General features: G+C 37.4%; 1 protein-coding gene and 1 long non-coding RNA gene across 3 annotated transcripts in view; one reads left to right on the top strand and one right to left on the bottom strand.

The window, feature by feature from the left end:
* Positions 1-21,088, top strand: part of snd1 (staphylococcal nuclease and tudor domain containing 1) — a 176,705-nt gene that overhangs the window by 34,816 nt on the left and 120,801 nt on the right. Inside the window, exons 11-15 of one of the 2 annotated variants that reach the window (XR_014205609.1) lie at positions 896-997; positions 8,410-8,516; positions 11,378-11,488; positions 12,443-12,515; positions 14,857-20,470. Coding sequence is in view for 1 of the 2 variants with exons in the window: in XM_082167808.1 (XP_082023934.1) it covers positions 896-997; positions 8,410-8,516; positions 11,378-11,488; positions 12,443-12,515; positions 14,857-14,998 (535 nt within the window). In the remaining variant the exon portion in view is untranslated. The remainder of the gene's footprint in view (positions 1-895; positions 998-8,409; positions 8,517-11,377; positions 11,489-12,442; positions 12,516-14,856; positions 20,471-21,088) is intronic. The other variant, XM_082167808.1, reaches the window with a different exon arrangement.
* The window catches only part of LOC309497602, a 173,546-nt gene that overhangs the window by 116,193 nt on the left and 36,265 nt on the right, over positions 1-21,088 (bottom strand). The window lies entirely within an intron of this gene.

The following is a 21,088-nucleotide window of genomic DNA, read 5'->3' as shown; positions in this document are numbered from 1 at the left end:
TCTACTGGTTTCTTTTTTTCCATACAGTTACAATGAATGGGAAGTAGAGCTTTCCTAAGGGTTTTAAAACACCATAAAAGTGGCCCAAACAACTTGTGCACTTTATTTCAGGTATTTCAAAGTAATGCAATAGTTTGTTTGGCCAAACCAATAGTCTTTATTCCTCAACTTTTCTCTAAAACAGACTGTAAACAACAGTTGATCATTGAATCAGTCATTTCAACTTGAGAACCGATTCAGTCCAAAACATGAGCAAATCAAACTGGTTTTATTAACTGGATCTACTGATTCATTGAAAAAAGATGCAGCCATTTGTTAAGTGTTCCTTTCCACAACACCAAAATTACCTTTTTCCTATTTTACGCAGAGTGGCTCTGCATGTTGTGTGTTAATTCATACTGTCATGGCCTCAGCTGCGAAACCGGATGCTCGAATATTGAGCATACTGAGTGTTTTTTTTTGTTTTTTTTTTGGTGTTTCTCTGGGAAAATAACAGCCTTTTTTTCACTTTCTTATGAAAAATGTAAATGAGGTTCTATTTCTAGTATATCAATGTGTGTGGCAGTGAGAGCATCTCGTATAGCTTGTGGAGTCACATGCCTGGCACACCAAGAGATCGAGACAATGAGACGTGTCATCTACCAATCCTGACACATTAGCATGGCTGTGTGGGAAAAGGAAGGATATTGGGTATTAAGAAAATGGTAAAATTGGAAAGAGATGGAGAAGGGGATGAAGACAGGAAGCTCATTTTTGGAAGGAAGTCATGAGACTCTCAGAAAGTGATTAAATGTTGTGCCTGTTTGGGATGAAGGCTATTTTTCATTGTGATATTGACTTTTCTCTGTCTGTCTGTCTTTCTCTCTCTTTTTGCCTATTCTATCTGACTCTACAGGAGAAGAACAAGGACAAAGACAAGCGTTTCCGTCCACTCTACGACATTCCTTACATGTTTGAGGCACGGGAATTCTTGAGAAAGAAGCTCATTGGCAAGAAGGTGAGAGACTGACATTCTGCCTTATGATGTGTTTTTCTGTCCATTGCATATGGAAGCGGAGTTGTTTTCTTTCTGAGTGTCTGTATTCTGTTTGGAGTTACTAAGCACATTCACCAAACAGACCTTGAACATATCGACTTTATTCATAGAACCACAAATTATTTATATTTGAGGAAAACAAAGAATGGCAAAGCACAGGACATTGACGTGAACTGTTCATGTATTTACACACAAATATGTGCACACTAGGGCTGTTGCAGTCATACAGTATATTCGCAATACTTATTCTCCACTATATTCTATCAGTATTTTAATTTATTAGATCTTTATCATGACCCAAAAGTTGAAAATAATGAAGATAAAGAAAAATGTACCCATTATAAATTAATTGGATAATAAAAAATCTCTATGTGACAGATGTTTGACGGGGATGGGTTGAAAAATTAGAAAGTTGTTTCTAAGGTGGAGCAAGTTATTATATTTTATTTCAAGATATATAGATATAAGGAAATTATATTAGGGCTGTGAACATGTACGTGCTAATTTTGCGTAATTTTTTTTTCCCGTTTAAAGTGTTAAAAATATATATTTTTGAATGGACAAACACAATTATGTAAAATTCCTGGTTTGTCGAGTATCCTCGTAAGCGGAGTCGTAAATGGCTTAGTGTTAAATGAACGTAAAGAGTAGAAAATAGGATGTCAGATCAGTGTTATCTATGTCAGGTCTTAAAGTGACAGAAGCCTAGTAAACCTGTTTCTGTCAGTCTCAATGTTAATCAAAGAACAAGACTAAGAGAAAAATCACACTGCTCTTGACTGAATAACTTTTGTAGCTTTAGTGTACTTTAATAAGGGTAACTTTAATATTAGCTTTAATGATGGGTATGATTATTCGCGATAAATGCAATTATCAATTGACATCTTATTTATTTATTTTGATTCTGTAAATGTTTAGTTAATGCATGAAGTGTCACTTTTTTTTTTATTTGATAGATTTTAATATTAAATAAAATGTAACATTTTAATTTACATTTTAAAATATCAGAATGAATGAACGGTGGACAATAGAATATTTATGGATAAACATTAAACCTTGATTGATTGAATGCTCTAAAAAGTTGTTAGTTCATGATGTCACTGGATTACCATGCATGAATGAATCACTCACAGAAAGCAGGAATCTGTATTAAAGGGATAGTTCGCCCAAAAATGAAAGTTCTGTCACCCTCATGCCGTTCCACACCCGTAAGACTTTCGTTCATCTTCGGAACCGAAATGAAGATCTTTTTGATGAAATCTGAGAGCTTTCTGTCCCTCCATTGACAGCTAAGCAACTACCACTTTGATGCTTAAAGTTCATAAAGAGATTGTAAAAATAATCCCTATGAATTAAGTGGCGTAGTCCAACATTTTCTGTAGAGACTCGATCGCTTTGTATGATGAACAGATTGAATTTAGGTTTCAGTTGGGATTATTTTCATTTTGGGGTGAACTATCACTTTAAGTACATGGGGTGATTTAAAAAAAATAATATTTTAATGTAAACATGAAGTGATTCCATCTGTCATTCATAGCAAACAGAAATACTCTGTATCAATAGTAGCAGTTTTAATTGGGACAGCAGGGTATACACTTGTGTGGGATGTTCTGAAAATTCTGTCATATTGGGACTCATTAAAGTATGATAGACAGATTGTGTAGCTGCACGTTATTGTCTATTCATGATTTTTCTCACCCAGACAATTCCGTGCTTATGTGCATAATAACGAAAAGCCCAGCCTGCCAAGCCCACTTGATTTAACACCAAAGAAATATGAATGCACATTTCCTCACACGCAGACATTTTCTCATAAATGATCACCAGAAGCGTGGATTACTAATGCAGCTTTATATTGTCCTTGTATGATCGTAAGGCTCCTAGAAACCAATATTTTATTGCCTCTTCTTTTTACAGAAGTCTGGTTCACTGACCTGGAATCATTCATATATTCTGACACTAGAGAGGGAAAATGGAAAGCAGAGAGTTTTGCCTCAGATCAGAGTTTTGCATTTCCCGTGTATGCACTCAGCGGTAACAGATAGTTGGATTTATACAACACACTGTGTGATAAGATATGCCTGTTTGCATATTAATGCAAACAGTGTGGGAATGTTTGAATTCATTCAGAAGTTATCCAGCTCAAGAAGTTAGGAGTGTGTTAATCATTCAATTTTGGCTTAAGTGTCACAGAAGTGCTTTGACTTAAATTAGTAGTGTATGGAATTAATCATCTTCAATCTTTAGAGTCAAAAGTAGCATCTAAATATTTCTGTAAAAGAAATATTCCTGCTTTATTTATTTATTTTTATTTATTTATTTATTTATTTATTTATTTATTTATTTATTTATTTATTTTTTATTAGATTGAGGTTGTAACCAGATATTCAGTATTGGGATGGGATGGGACAATTGCAAAAGTTAAAGCAGAGGTCATTGAAACGCATATTGATCGACCACTATTGTGAATATCAGGTTGATGGTGGTTACAGCAATGAATTTTTAAATAAAATGCAATCAGGCTCTTGTCAGCTTTCTTTAGCTGTTGCTAGGACACAATGTGGTGCGAGGATGAGGCCTTGTACTGAGACATGCCATGTTTTAGCATCTCCCCTGCTGCCCTGGCAACCGCCGTGGAAAATTATGTTCCAACTGTTATAAAGTTAAATTAAATCTGTGCAATTATAGAAGTTCGTAACTATGAAATCGGGTAATTGTTAAAGACTGATTGTTTTGTTGCTGGGAAAATAGAAATCTAATGGCTCATATCTGCCAGATCAGGGCAGAAGGACGATTTTATGGCCAGAATCTTTTGATTTTGAGTTTTTCTGGCATTTAAGATGCCATTTGTTCTCTACATGCTGCATCCCAGCTAGTCAGGAGGGGTAAGTAGTACCTGACTTTAGTTTCCAGAGTATTAGCATGAGCTTGAGCTGACTCAATATTGGACTTGTCGACGAGCCCTCGAAGAGTTCGAAGGTCAACTTTTAAAAATCTCAGCCAGTATGTGATCAATATCAGTTCGACGGCACAATGAACAAGAGAAGATGAAAGGAAAGGAGGGAGAGGATCTCCATCCAAGCCCCAGTGAGTCACAGCTCTGGAACGGAAGAACTTGGAGCGAGGCGTCCATTTCAGATCGCGTTTCCTTCCTTTGAAAGGAGGGAGAGAATGAGTGGCATTCACCAGCAGTGGGTAATGGAAGAAAATCTGTGCAGAAGTGCATTTTCTCCTCTCGGTATTGAAACAGAACTTCCCTGTGACATAATCCAAAGCTAGATTTGGCTAACTTTCTAAGTAGCGCCTCTGTAGAGGGTCTCTGCCTCAGCGAAAAAGTCAAATGAAAATGTTGCATTAATCCACTTATCAGGAAAGAGCACGTTTGGATAATCCTGCCCGCTCAAAGTGCCTCCTGTTATGTGGGTGTGAGTGTTTGTGTGTGTGTGTGTATAAGAGGTGTGAACAAGAGGCAGTGACTGACTGGAATGTCAGTGTTAAGTGTTAGATGTCTGTGTTTATGCAGGTATGTTTCATAAGTTCTGCTTTGTTTATTAGTTTGTTCATTTGTATGGAAGAGGACGTGCTGAGTTTTCTCATGTTTCCCTGATGCACATTGATGCAGCCACGGCAGAGCTGTGCAGACTTCATTCATCTTTTTTCTTCACTTTGGCTTCTGCTTTAGAGGGAATTACAGTGGCATGTGAGACTAGCAGCTCACTTTTAATCCATGAAATATGTATTACAGAGTTTCCTGACTACACCTACCCTCACCGCATTAGACTCCACTCACAGGGACTTAAGCTTGCCGAGAGCAGGTTTGACTGCACATCTCATAAGATACATTCACACTAGAGCTTTTGGTGTGGAACCGTGTCCGTTTGTGATCCAAGTCTGGTTGGTATAAAAGCTTTTTTGGCATTCCTAACAAGTGTCAAGCGTACTAGAGAACCTTTTTTTTTTATTCCTGCTATAACTATTTAAAAAAGAAAAAAATTATTGTAGCTTTTTGACACACTAATAAATGATCATTATACCACACCAATGAAAATGTAAAATGTAGATTTATTATTAATAATAGCAATGATTCATTTAATCATTAATGATTAAATTATTAATTTAATAAGAATTAAATAATGTGAATAAGAATTTAATACTATTGTTTGGTAGTAATACAATTAGTAATATAATAAACATCAATACATTTATTTACTAATAATACTAATACAAATAATGATAATGCATTTTACAAATTTAACAATAAAATTCTGAATTCATAAACAATTGTACAATAATGATATATATGATTAATACACACCTAATGCTATATAATTTTTAATGCTAACATTAGTAATGATAGTTCTGATAAGAATAATAGAAAATATTTGTATTAATTTTAACACCAACAACAACTATACTGCGTTCAGAGAGCAGTTCACATGCTTTTGGGTTTCTTGCAATACATCTATAGTAGACAAACATGCATGCTTTCCTATGTGCAAATTTGTATTTTTTGGGGGATAAATCTGTCTCTCAGAATCATACTGATAAACCATACTGACAAAAACATAAACGGTGAAGCTGGCATCTCCTCCTCCTGAGTCATAATCCAATTACTCATGGTGGTATTCGCGCTGATGATTCAAACATACCACCGTTTGTACCCTAAAGTACAATGTGTAAAGAATCCAGTAGGGGAGGGGGTGAATTCTGTCTGGGCATTTTTCAAACCCTCCATTGCTGTTGTCCTTTGGTCAGATCTTTCTATTCAGGCATATTTCTAAAAGCCCATTTAATCTGTCATCTACTTCCCAAATGGGCCACTTCTTCTTTCTTTTCTCATTCATTTTGTTTCTTCATAAGCACTTTTGTTCCTCTGAACGAGCGGGAATCGTTTGCGCTTTGTGTTTCTTAAGAAGGGCATGTTGTCGTTCAACCAAGCTCATTACTCCTGCCCAATGGTGCAGAGCTGTCTCTGCCTTTCAGAGAGGGAACTGGAGAGAGTAGAAGTAGGGGATGAAAATGCAATTATTTTGTGCTTTATTTGTTGATGAAGCACTAAACTCCTGGGGTAAGAAAATTAGTGTCCACAGGTTTCCCCCACCTAATGAACTTCCATTATGTCCATTAGACTGAGTTACATTGTCATTTTGAGGCAAATGAATTGAATGGGGATAAATGGATTGAATTCCAACAGGAATTAGTTCAGAGCATATAACTTTCTCACCCTTTGCCTTATTGTGCCATGTCACAATTCTGTCTTTTCGTAAATCTACTTTCACATTATACTATGTAGAACAGAACTGCAGTGCATTTGTCTTAATGTGTGCACCGTCGTTTACCATTATAGGTGGGTAAGAAGTCAGAACAGTTAATTAACTTAGTAATTTTGGTTTTGCTACCTAAAATTGAAAGAATAGCACTTTCAGCGATATTTTAAATGTTTAAGTGTCTTATGTAATGCAGAATTGTAAAAAAAAATTCGGTTTAATTTGAATAAATATTCAATATACTACTGGAATAAATAAAAAAAAAATATATTTTTATGTATCTATTTGTTTGCAAAATTATTTAGCTTATAAAACTAGTTATTCAATTTGTTAAACTAGATTTTTCATTTGAGAATGATTTGGCTGATATTTAAAGTAATTCTAACAACAACTAAGTCATTCTTGAGTCATTTCAAACAGTACATATACAGAGTTGCTTCACCTGTTAAGACTCCGGATGCCACATCAAAAGAGACTGGTCTCGTTATTTTTTACCAAACCGTTTAGATGTAAACTCAGGTCATGTTTATTCTAAAGTTTGGTTTAAATACATTAAAAAGTTGCACAAATACAGCCTCACCAGCCTTGCTTGCCATCAAATTTGTTTATTCGAGAATGGTTTGACTAATCAAATTGAATTCCGTAATCGTCTGTAGAGTCGTCTGTATCGATTTGTGTAAATCGGAAACGGCGAAAAAGAGTACAATCGAATGCAATCGACATAAACTAAAGGCTTTGATTTAACGTTAGCCGATATTAAAGAATCTATTACTTATTTAAGTTGACAAACGTGAATAATAGTAACAAATATTGGTCAGACAGATTATCGGTTGGTCTTTACTGCAGACAACAAAACCAAGTTTAAGAGACATTGAGTGCACTTTGTTGTACACTCTAGGTGGTAAAACTTTCCGCACAAACTACAACCTCTCAAAATTCTCTGTCAACAACCTGGGAAGGATTCAGAAAGAAATCATCTCCAAATTTACTAGGGTAGAGCTTAGTTTTAGACTGAAATTAATTGTTGTTCCTGTACATATGGTTCACAACTCGTCAGCCTCTGGACAGGATCCTTTAGATTGGAGGGAGATGCTTTGACACATTAGTGGTGCCTCATTTCTTTAAGATAGTTTTACACATGCACTAATGAATTGTGGTCAGGATGCAATCAATCCACACACTCCAATAGGACAATGGTTGAGCAGTCGGTCACGTGAAGTCTTCGTCCTTGGGTTGTTATTGGTGCCATCCCGATTAATGACTGATCTTCCCCCCTGCATGTCAAGACAGATGGGAGATCCGGCTTACTATTTCAGATTAGCTTCCAACCCTCTGTTTGCTCTGAACTGATTGAACGGAATTGGCTGGATCACAGTCTCCTATCTCTGAATATCTCAACGCGGCTTCTTTATTTGCTCAGAGCTAACAAGAATACACTGCATGCGATGGCCCCTCGGGGATGATCCAATGACCTCAGAGAGAGTTTGACACAAATGGAGTCGATTTCTTAACCTGAAGCAGTTTGGTGTGAAATAATCAGGTTTAGTTATCCTCTTCCCTTCCACTTTGCTCTATTGCCATCGAGCAAAATAGTTATCGGTCCCCGCCTCTTTTTTCACTTGTGATAAACAGTTTCCATGTTTGGTCTTGCTTCCTCTGGGGAGATCTATGGTCTAGCCTGACATGATTCACACTGACTCAGGGTGACCTTGAAAAGTAGCCCACAGTCATGCTTGTACACACACACACGCACACACCAAACCCCTCGCTAGATGCCCTAACACAATTTGTCCACCCTGAAAGGCCTGTAATCCATTTTTTTCCCTTTACAGCCAGCTTTTCGCTTGATTTGCAATCCTGTACAAAGATATCAAATTCAGAGTTTGATGTGTTGCTCTTTCTTGGCGTAATTCTGTCATGTTTAATGCGACATCATAAAACAGGGTTACAGTGCAGTTCTCCGTGTCCTCACATGTAGCTTCAGTGGTCAATTTATCTCAATAGCCAAGCCCCTGACAGCCTTATAAAAGTGTGTGCATGTAGGCAGTGTTTCTTTATTTTTTTTTACAAATTTGATTTTAACTATTTTGTTTTGTATCTTTGCAGGTTAACGTCACAGTCGATTACATAAGAGCTGCCACCAGTGCCACGGAAACGGGTGGTGTTCCGGCTTTCCCAGAGCGTACCTGTGCTACAGTCACCATTGGAGGAATGTGAGTACAGTAGCCAGTTACTAAATCTGTACAAAGTTCTGCTTTTTAACCTATTTTTGAAAACCGCCTACTCCCACTAAGGTTTTCTGTACCTTACAGACATTGATAAAGCAGCCTAAATTGTTCCATATACACTACTATTCACCAAAACTGTTTTTTTTATAAAAAATAGTAAAAACAGTAATATTGTGAAATATTATTACAATTTAATATAAGTTTTCAATTTTTTATTTTTTTTTTAGTTTTCATTAACTTGATTGCAAAGCTGAATTTTCAGCATCTATTGGCGCTTTTCCACTGCATGGTATGGTACGGCTCGGTTCGGTACGGCACGCTTTGGCGCTTTTCCACTGCATGGTACGGTACGGCTCGGTTCAGTACGGCTCACTTATGACGCATGGTACGGTACGGTACGGCTCGCTTGGGCTCGCTTTAAATGGTACCACCTCTGTTGAGGTTCCAAGCGTACTGTACCGATACTAAAATGTGACGTGAAAACACTGCAGATCACTGATTGGTCAGACAGAATCATCACTACCAGCGTCATTGTATTTACAACACGAGACACTAAACCCGCTAGATTTAAATAGCCAGTAGACAACAGCCAACACTGTAGCGCCTGTTTTAAAAGTATTTGGTAAAAAAAAAAAAAGTATAAACTTAAAAAAAAAAAGAAATGGCTGAATCGTGGTCAGTGGACGAGGTGCAGACGTTCCTCTCTTTGGTTGCAGAGGAGCGGATGGGGAAACACGGAATGAAAAATTCGCATTTAGTATGATGTCATGGCAGTAGAGACGGCAACTATAACGATCAGTCCCACCCACTTTGAAGCGGTACTAACTGCAGTGGAAAAGCAACCGAGCTAAAGCGAACCGAACCGTGCCGTACCGAGTCGAGTCGTACCACGCAGTGGAAAAGCGAAGCGAGCCGAACCGTGCCGAACCGAGCCGTACCATGCAGTGGAAAAGGGCCAATTGTCCCAAGTCTTCAGTGTCACATGATCCTTCAGAAATCATTCTAAAATGCTGATTTGGTGCTCAAGAAACATTTCTTATCAATGTTGACAACAGTTGTGCTGCGGATTTTGTGGAAAGTTCATAAAATCCTACTGACGCCAAACTTTTGAAAGCTATTTTAACTCATGTGCTACATTTCAGGTAAAATGATGGTGATTGTATAAGAATAAACCAAAAATTAAGTCATTATTCACTGAATATCTTCCCCTCCAATGAGCTGTAAACTGCTGCTTCTGGATCTAGTCATTGTGTTGAACTTGAAGCACATCAGTCTGATCTGTTCATTAATCATCCAGACTGATTAAATAATGACTTTAAATGTCAGTCTATTCCTCACACATTTGCTATCACTCTTCAAATGTGGGTTGTCTTATTCAACAACCAACAGCAAAAGAAACATGTTACTAAAAAGAAAAGGAATCAAATGAAATGTTTCTAAACACTCTCTAACAATCACCTTCAAAATCATGACCGACAAAGGCTTTACTACCTTTTTTTGACTCCTCTATGAATTCAAATGATTCTTGTTCACTCATGTGATGTGGATGTGTGAGCACACTGTCCCTTGTTAGGGTAAGCGAGGCCAGGCACATAAGTCTGGGGTGGCACTGCGCCTCAGGCTGTGATTACCCAACCGTGCCCCAGTGCTTGGCATTAGAGCATTGTGGGTAACAGGTGGTCACATCGCCTGAGGGCTCAGCTGCTTTGCCGCATCTTGACTCTTCGCTGATTCGGAATCAGCTCTTTCCAGGTTTTCCCATAATGCCATAAATATTTTAGGAGCCTGAACTGATCATAGATCTGTAAAAATTCATGGCAGCACAGACAAGTCTGTTGGCCTGATGCAATAGATTACTTTTTAGTAACCATTTGATTTTTTGGGAGCTTGGTGAAATAAGACTAACGTTGAAGTAAGTTTATCATGTCTTGCAATTGTAGTGTTTTGTTTTCAGTTTGTTTTTTTGGTTTAACTACTTGGCCTAAACAGCCTACGCTAGTTCTTTTTCACTTTGTATTTTTTGGCTCTGATCTGTGGTATGTTTGTGCAATCAAAGTGAGGACCCCATTGAGTACTAGCTGAAGCTGTGTACCACTACAACTTCAGAAAAGGCACAAAAAAACAAACAAAAAAAATTGTTTTTGTTTTATTCATGTTTGCTCTTTTGATTTTATTACCAAAACTTGACACAGAATGGCTGTTGCGTGTTTGCTGTGCTCTGCAATAGGGGAATGCGAGCTGCTCGCCAAATGCAATATCTGTGTTGAAAAATGGCAATGAGAAATGCATTTGCCACTTTGCTTGCAGGGCACCGGTCTCATTTGTTGTCATCGATTATGGTCCAGTTCTGCAAATTAGGCCTTACTCAATCTTACTCAACGCTCTCCTTCAAACAATGTGCAAATTACAATCTATATAATATAGACTAACCCCCTTCTAAAATTATATTTGAAATATAAAGTGAGTGATTCAAAAAGGAAAAAAAAATGCACAAGCTCAATTTTCAACTGTGGGAGAACAGTAAAAAATATCAATATCAAAATATCATTATCATGAAAAATTACAATTTAAAATAAAACTTTTATTTCAAAATATATTTTAAAATGTAATTTATTCCTGTGATGGCAAAGGCTGGACTTTCAGCCGCCATTACTCCAGTCTTCAGTGTCGCATGATGCTAATATGCTGATGTGATGCTAGAAGGTTCAAAAGAACAGCATTTGTTTGACATTGAAATACTTTGTGACACAATGTCTTTACTGTCATTTGATTAATTTCATGTGCCCTTTCTGAATTAAATGATTAATTTCATACCGACATCTGATTTTGTTTTGCTCTCTCTATAGAAACATTGCTGAGGCTCTGGTCAGTAAAGGTCTCGCCACAGTGATCAGATACCGCCAGGACGACGATCAAAGATCTTCCCATTACGACGAGCTCCTGGCGGCAGAGGCAAGGTAAGCCAGAACACCAATAAAAGCACCGGTGAGCGAATGCGGGCCATATTCCTGCACATTACGAAGGAGAAGCCGTCTGTGAAATGGAGCCATTTTGTTCTTTGCAGTTATTCATGGCTTGTCTGGTTAGCTCTCATTTCATGGGGGCAATATCAGTCTCAGAGCTCATAGCTTAACCACCAGCACTAAAGCATGGCTCTTTTATTCTTTGTCTATTACTACAATTATATAGATTTGTGGTGCAGAGGTTTCAAGGGTGGTTCATTGCACAGAAAGAGATTCGGATCTCATGGTCTGCGATAGACGGGTGACTCTCGAGAGAAAGAAATTCGCTTTTTCTTATCTGCTGCTCTTTCTTTTCCATTTCTATTCTTCACTTTTGGTGTTGCTCTCAAACGCACATGCTCTCATACACATCTCCTCTATTTTCTTGTCCTTCGCTCTCTCTGGGTAATGCTTCCCCGTGGAGCCAGCGGAGATTGGAGGTTTGCGGGCCTCAAATTTATTTTTAGCAGTGATTGCTGGTCGTTACCCTACATCCTCTGAGAAATCAACCCCACGACGAGCGCGCTCTCTCGCTCTTCTTTTCCTCACCGAATGTGATTGGACACCAGGGAGGCTACAGCCACAGATGCATCTGCCTTAAAGAGGCCTAAGACACGTCCCTCATTCCTCCTGAATCTACTGTAATCTGCAGGCGTCACCACTCAGCAACCACTATTACACTGATCGAGCACTCAGACACACACAAAAGACACCATATCCATTCCCATGTGTAATGCAGGAGAACTGCTGGCCTATAAATGTAATTTGTTGGCTCTTTTGTGGCATGAGGGATGGATGAATGGGTGGGCATGTTTAAGGGTTGGTTTCTCAGGCTGGGGCAAAAATGGTTTTATGTTCTGGGGGCCAATTCTGAACATTTCAACTAACACAATTCTTGAATCATTGCAGGGCGATCAAGAACGGCAAAGGACTTCACAGCAAGAAAGAAGTGCCTATTCACAGGGTGGCAGACATTTCAGGGGTAAGTTTGTGCGTTCCGGGACCCCTAGCATTTGTATTTGCTTCGATTTGATTGATTTTTTTGGATGCATTTCAGTTACTACGTCCATTTTGTTTACGCAAGAAAAATATTCTGTAAGTTAATATATGGCATTGTTTTAGACCTATTCAAATCAGTAACTCATCTTTTTGAACTGTTCATTAAAAGAACCAGTCAGTGAACTCATAACTGAAGTAAAATTTGATTTCTGCAGAACAGATTTCCCCATCTACAGGATGGACAGCACTATTCAAATAAATTGAATGACATTTTTTGGGATATCAATATTTTTACCCAGCTTTAGCCATTCATACACTGGCATAACATTCACTACATCAAATCCCCTGTCGTTTGCTTTAATTAAATAGTTTGGTTAGTGTAGTTCATTTTCCGCTTAAATATTTTTGCTCGTTTGGTTTTTCACCTTTCACCATATTTATTTGATATTTGTTGACTAATATGATTTGTCTTCAGTGTAAATGTTTTGTCAAATTGGAATTTTCTTTTGAAAGTGTGAGCTTTTTTAAAAATCCATCCCACAGACAAAATCAAACCCAAACATCTGTGTGAAAAACAAATTCAGTCTGGACCCGAGCATGACCCATTACCGCGTTCTGAATGTTGAACGGCTTTACTGATGTCTTCTATATTCCAGAATCCTCTTCCGAATCTTTGATGTTAGAGCTTCGCCCTATGACAGCTGATTTATTGCTGCATTACGGCCCTGCCCATTAAATTAATGAACAGCCCTCTAAAAATAGTCTTTCCACCCATAAAGTCATCATGCTCGTAGCTCTGAAGTTGTTTTTAGGCGAATCCTGTTTGGTTGCCTCACCAAATGAAGATTAAATTTGACTTGGCTTGTAAATGTCGTTTGCTGGGTGACGGGCTTGTTTACTTAGTGTGTGTGAAGCAACTTAGGTTTAACAGCCGCTGACTTCCTGTTCACCTCTCCTCAACTATCTCCTTCCTCTCTTCCGCTCTCATCTCTGCCTTTATGAATGAGCTCCTCAGGTTTTAATGAAGTGTATGGCAGCTTTCTGCGAACTTTTTCAGGATGTTATTTATACCTGAATTTGTGTAGGAGGCATTTAGAGCGAGAGAAAAGTGTCACTCTTAAATGGTAACGTTCTCATTTCTCATCCAGAAACAAGATTCCCTCGTTATTTGACTGACAGTCAGAGTAATGTCGTTTGGATTGGGACTGTGAAAGGGCCATTTATCTTTGGATGTGTTTGTTTGCTTTTCTCCTCCTCTTTCTCTTCCTTTTTTCCTTTTCTTTATGTGTGGGTCAGGGCTGTATTTCCAGCTGCAGTGGGTGGAAGTGGTGAACTGAGTCACAGGAACCAGCAATATTTCGAGTGAAATCTGAAGTGTCTCTGTTACACCCCAAACCCTCACCTGTCAAACCAAGATGTCTAATCTCACTTCTAAAAGTGTACTATTGGCCAGGAAACTCTTGAAATAGAGCTGTCCTTCTCTTATAATGGGTCACGGTGTCACCATCTGTTATCTTCCACTTGGCCTGTCATTCTATTTGTCCATTTAAAAATAAAATAAAATGTAAGATTAAACGTACTACTGAGAAAACAATTTATGTCCAGAGGAGATGGGGGAGAAATACTGGAAATACCGTGTTCAGCTCTTAAATTGTCCAATTGTAATTACAAAATAAAAGTATCTAAACTAATGTAATGTAACCAGCTGAGTTAGGCAAATTTTTTAACATTTATAAAAAATATGGTGTAAAAAAGGGGCTAATAGTTTAGTGCATCATATAAATTGTATAAATGTATTTAAAAGTTGTATTAATATTGATAATTTTTTTTGGCATAATTTAAAAACAAAATCATACATTTAATCATGCTATCGATCCACTTTTTAATAAAAAAAAAAATAATAAAAAAAATCTTGACTCAAACGTGGTTATCAGGGATGCAAACTTATCACCTTTTGGCGAATTTCATGTCATTTTCCTTTTGGTGCCAGAAATCATCCACTAAAACATTGCAAATTTTCCACTTTATCTCCATGAATAAAAAAGAGATGTTGGTCTCCTTAAATTAGAATGTAAGTGTTTAAAATATTACATGCAAAAATATATTTAAAAAAAGTTTTACAAATTAAAATGTGGTTTTGGGGGAATGGGGTCAAATCTGTCTCCTTTTTCACCCCTGATGAGTTTGCATCTCTGGGTAATTGTCATGTCAGTTGCAAATTTTAATGTGGCTCTATCATTTGCAAAAAACCAAACACCTGTCTAAACGGCACAAAAACAGCTGCGAAGTCTAACAAATGTGTAAATATTTTTTTGCTTGCACAGGAGACACAGAAGGCGAAACAGTTCCTGCCATTCCTGCAGAGAGCGGGCCGCTCGGAGGCCGTGGTAGAGTACGTGTTTAGTGGCTCAAGACTCAAGCTCTACATGCCCAAAGAGACATGTCTCATCACCTTCCTGCTCGCTGGTAAGTGTCAGTCGGCCTCGGCCTGTCAACTACGCCACCATCTGTGACCACATAACGACCACAATGTGGCATCTGACCGCTTTTGCACCACCAGTCTAATGCTTTTTGTTCAGTTCTTTAACACTTCAAGGAACAGTTAGCCTAAAAAGAATGAAAATGTTGTCGTCATTTTCTTATTCCCATGCCATTGCTCTCATTCATACAGTGAAAGTGGGCAGTGTCCAGGGTCTGTGAAGCTGTCCTCCATACATCAGCTATATTACTTCTGAACCCGTTGAAAGACTGGAAAGCTATTCACCAAAAATGTTATTGAAATCTTGCTTTCCATGGTCACATTTCAATGTGGAAAAAAACTGCATAGACATTCTACTATAATAAGTTTTGTTCCATGGATGAAAAAGTCAGACCGGTTTTAATAGAGATAAGTAAATGATGACATCATTTCATTTTTATAAGAAAAATTCCTTAAATAATTCATCCACGCTTCATGCACCGTATAAAAGTATCCCTTCACATTTTCTTGCCTCAAGCTTAACGGTGAGTGATTTTTGTGGAAGGGGTTTCTTTCTTCTCAATATGTTCTGCTAGTAGAGTTTGGTATTGAATACCTTCTGTCCTTCCCCTCTGACCTGTGGAGGCTGGTGTTTTCTGGCAGGTCTGGAAAGCTGAAGTTAGCGCAGGCGTTTTGTCTATACCTCTGACCTCCCAAAGGCAAGATGAGGATCTGAAGGGCTCAATCTGATGGAAGGTTAAGTGTCACATTCGCTGGCTGTGAGGTCTTGCTACTCAGCATCTGTTCTTCCCCTTGAGTTTCCTTGCCCTCTCTGTGTGGAACATATATGCGCACATGCTTGTGTGAAAGTGTCTGGGCAGGTACAGCTGTCCCTGCTGCACATCAGGGAAGGTGGTGGAGCATCTGTGACATTTGACCTTTAATCAGGACTCTGCATGTAGCCAATTGCCGCTCTTGCTGGCACATGTGCAGGTGTGTTGCCAAATCCTTCACCCTTTGACATTTTTATATAGACGTTTGTGATTTAGGGTATTTGTTATCAGTAACATTTAACTTTTTTTTACATATTTTTGTAAGAGGTCTTATGCTCACCAAGGCTGCATTTACTTGTAATATTGTGAAATTGTTGCAATTTAAAATAACTTTTGTTTAAATAAGTTTTAAAATGAAATTTATTCCTGTGATGGCAAAGCAATTTTCGACCACATAACTCCAGTCTTCAGTGTCACATGATCCTCCGAAATCTTTCTAATATGCTGATTTTCTGCTCAAATATTATCAATGTTGAAAGCAATTGTGATAGTTAATATTTTTGTGGAAACCATGATGTCCTTTCATGATTTTTAGATGAATAGAAAGTTAAAAGAACAGCATTTATTTAAAAATGATTATTTTGTAACATTATACATATCTTTACTGTCTATTTTGATAAATTTAATGTGTCCTTGCTTAAGTATCCTGCTGACCCAAAACTTTTGGGGTGTTTTGAATGGTAGTGTACCAAAGGGATAGTTCCTTTAGTTTACTCATCCTCAAGCCATTCTAGGTGTATATGACTATCTTCTTTCAGACGAACACAATCGGAGTGACATTAAAAAATATCATTGCTCTTCCAAGCTTTATAATGGTATTGAATGGCGGTCCTGATTTTGAAGTCCAAAAAATGCATCAATCCATCATAAAAGTAATCAATACGACTCCTGGGGGTTAATAAAGGCCTTCTGAAGAAAAGCGATGGGATTTTGTAAGAAAACTATCCATATTTAAAACTTTATAAAACTAAAATAACTAGCTTCTGACAGATGGCCTACGTAAGTCGACTTACGCCAAAAGAGTAACCTCTGACGCGATGTATGACGTAGGATGTCGGTGTAGCGTACGCTTTGACGCCTCTTGAAGTTCAAACAAATAGGGATGGGAAACAAACTCAAGCTCCTCCTCTTATATCGAAATCCTCCAACATTTCTCTTTAAAAATTCTCATTTAGACTTCTAATTCATGACCGGTGTTTTGTTCCCCCTAGTCGCCCAGTGGCCTGCAATAGGGGTTCAAAGATGTTCGTAAAAAAGTTCAGAGAAAAGCATCGTTTTAAAAATGTAAAAGTAAAAATGACATAAATGCAAATTAAAATGTACTGAATTTGACATTACCGTTTTATTATAATAGAAAGTAAATGTTTTCCAGATATTCCAGCATTATGCACTTAATTTAATTTTATACATCTACATCAAAAAGCTACATTTTTAGGATCTCTAATTGGATGCCAAAAAAATAACCAAGCTTATTTCGACAAATCGAATTTTTTCTGGATCAATGGAGGGTGGGATTTTGACCATTTGCTGGAATTGCACACAACATGGGAGCATTGCAAGGTTCTGCATATGGGGTGCACAAACATTCAAGCTTCATTAGACTACATATAGAGACTGTCACTTTCTTGTGGTCGCTCAATTTCTTCGAGACTGACATTAGTGTCCTCCCAAACCCGACCTCAACCTTCCTCCATATCACTCAGAACAAGCCGCTGACTGATTTGTGTTATTTCTGAGGAGTTTATTTCTGTCCTCTCACCATCAGGTCTAATTATTCACCCTGAAAACAGAGAACAGAGCCGCCCGTCTATTTCTGCATCCCTCCATCCTTCCATCTATTTGTCTCTACTTTCCCCAACGGAGAACAGACACCTCCACCCCCACCGTGCTTAATTGCGCATATCGTCATTGGAGATATTTCAATTAATTTGGTCATTTGTTCCTGAGTGTCTTTCGTCTTTTCCTTCCTCCATTTTTTCCCTTTTGCAATTATCTTTCTTCCTATGAGGGATTTCGGACAAAAAAAAAAACTACTTTTTTTCCCTATTTTTAAAAAAATAATCTGTTTTTCGGATGCATTTCCTCCTGTTTGACTCAGCTCTCTTTCTTGGTCGTGTTTGATTTGATCATGTAGGCTGGGATGTTTCGTGAAGCAGTTTGTTTTAAGGGTTTTAGAGTAAAATTCAGCGTATGGTTTGACTTGAAAACGATCCCAATTTTTCAGTCGCAGGTACTTTGGGATCTGGTCTCCTGGCACAGGTCCTTCTGAAGTTTCTAATGTTTGTGGAAGCTGTTTTTCTGTCCGAAAAAGGAAAAGTCTGATAGTACTAGCGGCTGTAAAATGCGCTACAGCACACATGTCAGATCTTTAGCAGTTCAAGAGGTTATTGACTTTACGACACAGGGCATTATGCCAAAAACTCACCAGTTTAAATTGTGTTTGGTTATCTGCGGGTCTTCCTCTGCACTCGGAATTTGTATCATTTTATTGGTTGCATGTTGAGATCTCATATCTGTGTGGATCCAAGGGGTCAAGTTTTGGATAGTTAAATGCTGGTACTATGTCGTAACTTAGTGTTTCTTCAACTTTTAACCTTGAGGATCTTTAGAAAAAAAATATTTCTCTTCATATTCTCACTACTTTATTTTATTTGTCAGCTATGTGCATCACTGGAGAAATCTGTACATTGTATTTTTGTCTTTGAAAATAGATTATATATTGTTCAATACACTGTAAAACATTATATGATCAATATCTTATGACAACTTTTTTGATGAGTTAAAGCAATGGAATTTTTGACCGCAATGACATTTGAAAGCAATGACTTTTTTTTTTAAGTCAGTTTAATGTAATTTAGGTTGAAGTGACTTAAACATCCAAGTTGATTGTACTTAAAATTAAGGCAGCAACTTTTTTTTGTTATAGTGTAGCATTCTGTGATAAATTGCATTTCTAAAATAAAAATATTCTAAAATTTAGAATTTTATTCAAACTACTTGTATTGTTAATTTCATCAAGCATTTTATGTATCCTAAATATAAACATTTAAGCTTTTTTTTCTGGACATACTTGATTGAAAATGGCACACAAAAATATTGATAAAAGTAATATTTACATTTTACTTGGATTTCTTAGACATTTACATACATTTTACAAGCTCTTTTTATAGGGGCAGAATTTGGTGGTCAAAAGATTGTGAGGTGAAAACAATGCCAGGTGGGGTTTTTTAATTATTGTTTTTTTTAAATACATTTTTTACTTGCTAATTCTTACACAATAAATATTTAAATTGGGTTGTTTATTTTACATTTTGTTTAGATTATTATAGTTTTAAAAGTAATCCATGGTTTTTGGCTCGGGGGAAAATTTTTACCAAGATTTGAAAAATGTGTGATGAAGGCAATGCTTCAAAAACTCTTTTATTAATTTCTCGTTGAAAAGTGTGCGTTTTTAAAGCAATCTCTGGGATTTAAAATTGTTCCGAGTTGAGCAACTTGAGCGGCCATGAGCAAAGACGGCGGTATCTTAGGTTTAGTATAGTAATTTATAATTAGCTTTATTTTTAAAACAATAGAAGGCAATTTAATTGTATGTTCTCATTTAGATGTATAATTAAACAAGTGTGCACAAAGGAATACCTTTCCTATCACATCTCTTCATTAGATTGGTTGTGGGTTTGTATCTGTGTGTGTCCATACAGACAGTTAGATTCTCCACATGATTGTTGCATGAATGAGCTCAGTACTAATTAGACCACAGATCGTAGCCGTCCAATCAACAGGACCCTCTGCCTTCAGTGGTTGAAAGGCCAGACAATGCCAAAGCCCCCGATGAAAGAAGGAAAGAGAGACAGGATAGCTTCCTGTCACTCAACCCTCCATTACAGCACACAGTTCCCTATTAGTGTTGCTATGGCAAAAGCCTCTCCACCCACAGGCGCGCCAGCAAAGGTTACCGCATTAAAAGGGCAGAAATGCTTCATTGCTTGCTCTATTTTTTTTCGCTCTCTTTCCTGTTTGAATGCGTCTTTTCCAGCGATATCATCGTGGCTAACGGTGTTGAAGCAGGCATGATGTGTTGCCACAGCTTCATAAGCACGCAGGTAGGATCATGTAAAACTAAATTACGACTGTCCAAGAAAAAGTGTGGAATATGATCCCTTAAACGAGTGGAAACAAATTGGTTTTGTTCAAATATGTTTTTTATGAAAAATACATTTTTTTTAGGTTTATCATCTCTTGAAATTGAGTAGAGTCAGACCCATAGCAATACATCTCTGGCTAGAATAAAGAAGCCCTCCTCTTCAGTCTAGGGTCATTAACCTTCTCTAAAGCAAGGCATTTTAAAACAATCGGCATTTTAAAACAGTCCCTTGGCTGCAGCTTGTGTTCTTATTGACTAAAGAGCTTTGTTTGGATTTAAAAAAAGGTGAACTGGATGTTGTGGACTTTGGTTGAATTTATAGTGACCCTGAAAAGCGTCTGGACTCTTTAGTCACACAAAATTCATTCATTTTGTTGCATTAAATTGCATCTGTGACCAAATGATGCTAAAGCTTACTTTATTTTTCTAAGCCCAACTGATCTCTGTTTTTAGTGTCAGGGTTATGATTTTAAATGTATTATTTTGTTTTTGTTTTCAATTTAGTTGGTTAGCCAACTTGATTTTAATTTAGTTTGTTTTCTATGTTTTGTTTTTTAGTTTGTAGTTAATAATTTTAGTATTACTGTTATAGGGCTGCCAAAGTTAATGGTATCATTTAAAATGTTCAATTAATTCAATTTCTCTTATAGCATTTTTGTATTCATTTAGTTTGTTTTGATTTGTAATAACAATAATATGGGTGGATTGAAGATGGAAGTCGTACAAATAAGATTTTTTTTTAAAACAAACAAAAATAAAATTACCTTTTTACCAAGGATGCAGACATTTATAATGTTACTGTCAAGACCACTTGGCTCAATGTAGAGTTGACATAGGGGAGACCACACTGAACTTAATATTTAATTAGAATGCTGGTTTATTAATGAATGATTTACAAAAGTCAGTAAATGGGAAGCCAAAAAGGAGAACGGGTAAAGAGCGCCGACCGAAGCCAGCCTCTCATCGTCAGGCCGGAATAGCAGAAAGAGCGACCGAACCAACTGGAAGGCAATGATTTAAAGACTCTCTCATCAGTCCACCAATTAGCATGGCCCGGCCCACCGCAACAGCTCCACCTAAAAGTGACACAGAACAGCAGCAGTAGGCAATTCAGGCTTGAT

This window comes from Leuciscus leuciscus, assembly GCF_965113295.1.
Source record: "Leuciscus leuciscus genome assembly, chromosome: 4".
NCBI lineage: Eukaryota > Metazoa > Chordata > Actinopteri > Cypriniformes > Leuciscidae > Leuciscus > Leuciscus leuciscus.
The sequence above is the reverse complement of the archived record's forward strand: the minus strand, read 5'-3'. Positions and strand labels throughout refer to the sequence as shown.